Source organism: Propithecus coquereli, unplaced genomic scaffold (assembly GCF_000956105.1).
Source record: "Propithecus coquereli isolate 6110/MARCELLA unplaced genomic scaffold, Pcoq_1.0 Scaffold256, whole genome shotgun sequence".
Classification (NCBI taxonomy): domain Eukaryota; kingdom Metazoa; phylum Chordata; class Mammalia; order Primates; family Indriidae; genus Propithecus; species Propithecus coquereli.
The window spans coordinates 2,179,083-2,180,569 of record NW_012148130.1 but is presented as its reverse complement, the minus strand read 5'-3'; the positions used below and the strand labels follow the sequence as shown (position 1 = coordinate 2,180,569).

The 1,487-nt window shown below is 43.8% G+C and overlaps 1 protein-coding gene across 1 annotated transcript in view; it reads left to right on the top strand.

The window, feature by feature from the left end:
- The window catches only part of ZNF839 (zinc finger protein 839), a 41,615-nt gene that overhangs the window by 34,542 nt on the left and 5,586 nt on the right, over positions 1–1,487 (top strand). The window contains exons 4-5 of the mRNA XM_012647057.1: positions 649–741; positions 1,376–1,484. Coding sequence (XP_012502511.1) covers positions 649–741; positions 1,376–1,484 — 202 coding nt within the window. The remainder of the gene's footprint in view (positions 1–648; positions 742–1,375; positions 1,485–1,487) is intronic.

Below are 1,487 nucleotides of genomic sequence, written 5' to 3'. Positions count from 1 at the left end.
GCACAACTGACTAAAATAAGACACTTAGGATAAGTTTAGTACTAGGGGGATTGGAATCTCCAAAAGGCTAGCATTTGTCTTCTGATTTTAAACATCGAAATGCCCTGTTCTATCAATAGCCCCTAAGCATTCTTGTTGCATACATACTATGCCAGACAATAAAATACTTATTTTCAAAATGAAATCTATATATTGACTTTCTTATCAATCATCTTACTGTGCAATCAAAATTAGAGTTCTTTGGTTTCAAAACAACACTTAGAGCCTCCTGATAACTTTGAAGACTTATTTATAATAGCTTTGGGGGTGGTATTTTCATGCAAGTAAGTAAGGGTGGCTTTTATATTTTGTAGAAGGTTTTGGTCCTTTTTTAATGCTCTTTGGCAGTATGTATGTAGTGTGTTAAGTTCCTTAAGAATCTGTCCTTAAAAACTTTGAAGTTAATACTTTCGTGCAACTGTGTTTTGAATAAAGCCATGACAGTGTTAAAAGCAAACAAAAAAATGTAGTACTCTTAATTATTCTTTGTTTCCGACTGCTCCTTGTTTTTTCTGTCACTGCTGTAACCTAAAGTTTTTGAAACTGAATTGCTTCAAATAAACTGAAGATTCGTTATAATAATTTTTTTAAAATGCTTTCTTCCGGTAGTTTCTGCAGCAGTGTGACCGGGAGGACCTGGTGGAGTTGGCTCTGCCTCGGCTGGCTCAGGCTGTGACTGTGTATGAATTTCTTCTGATGAAGGTGAGTCTTCTCAGTGCTTCCAGGTGATAGAGGGGCTGACCTGAAGTTATTTAGAAAGGTATCTCTTGTATTTATTTTAGAAAGAGCCACGCTGTTTGGAATCATTTTCCTTCTCTAGGACAGAGCTGAAGTGAGGTGCCGTTTGGCAGGGGCTCATCTGCTCCCTTGACTGTTTTCATAGGCGTGGGAGGAGCAGCCAGCCTTGGCCCTGCCTGGCACCCACCCACCCTGGCTGGCCACCTGCACCCAGGCCCTGCTCCCTCTGTGCCCACTCCGACACCCAGGCCACCAGCCCCACACTGCCCATGGATGGCAGAGCTGCCCGCAGAGCCTGTCTGCCTTCCCTTCCCGCTCCCTTGGCAGCCCTGGCCGTGGAGCTCACCCACGCCCTCTGTGGCCGTCACCCAAGGGTCGTTTGTTTCCTGGCCTGCTCCCCAGGCCCATCCCGGCCTCCCGTGCTGTGCCGGGCACACAGTGGGTACTCACTGGGGAGTGAAGGAAACACGCACCACTGACGGGGCAGCGAGGAGTTGAGGAACATGTATCCTTTGTTTATTTAAATTCCTTTCTGTATTTTTCATATCATTGCCTCAGGTTTAAACTTTTTTTTTTTTTAATCTTTCTCTTCATGAAGGTTGAAAAAGGTCATCTAGCAAAGCCTTTTTTCCCTGCTGTGTATAAGGAATTTGAAGAGTTGCATAAAATGGTTAAGAAAATGTGTCAAGATTATCTCAGTACTTCTGGTC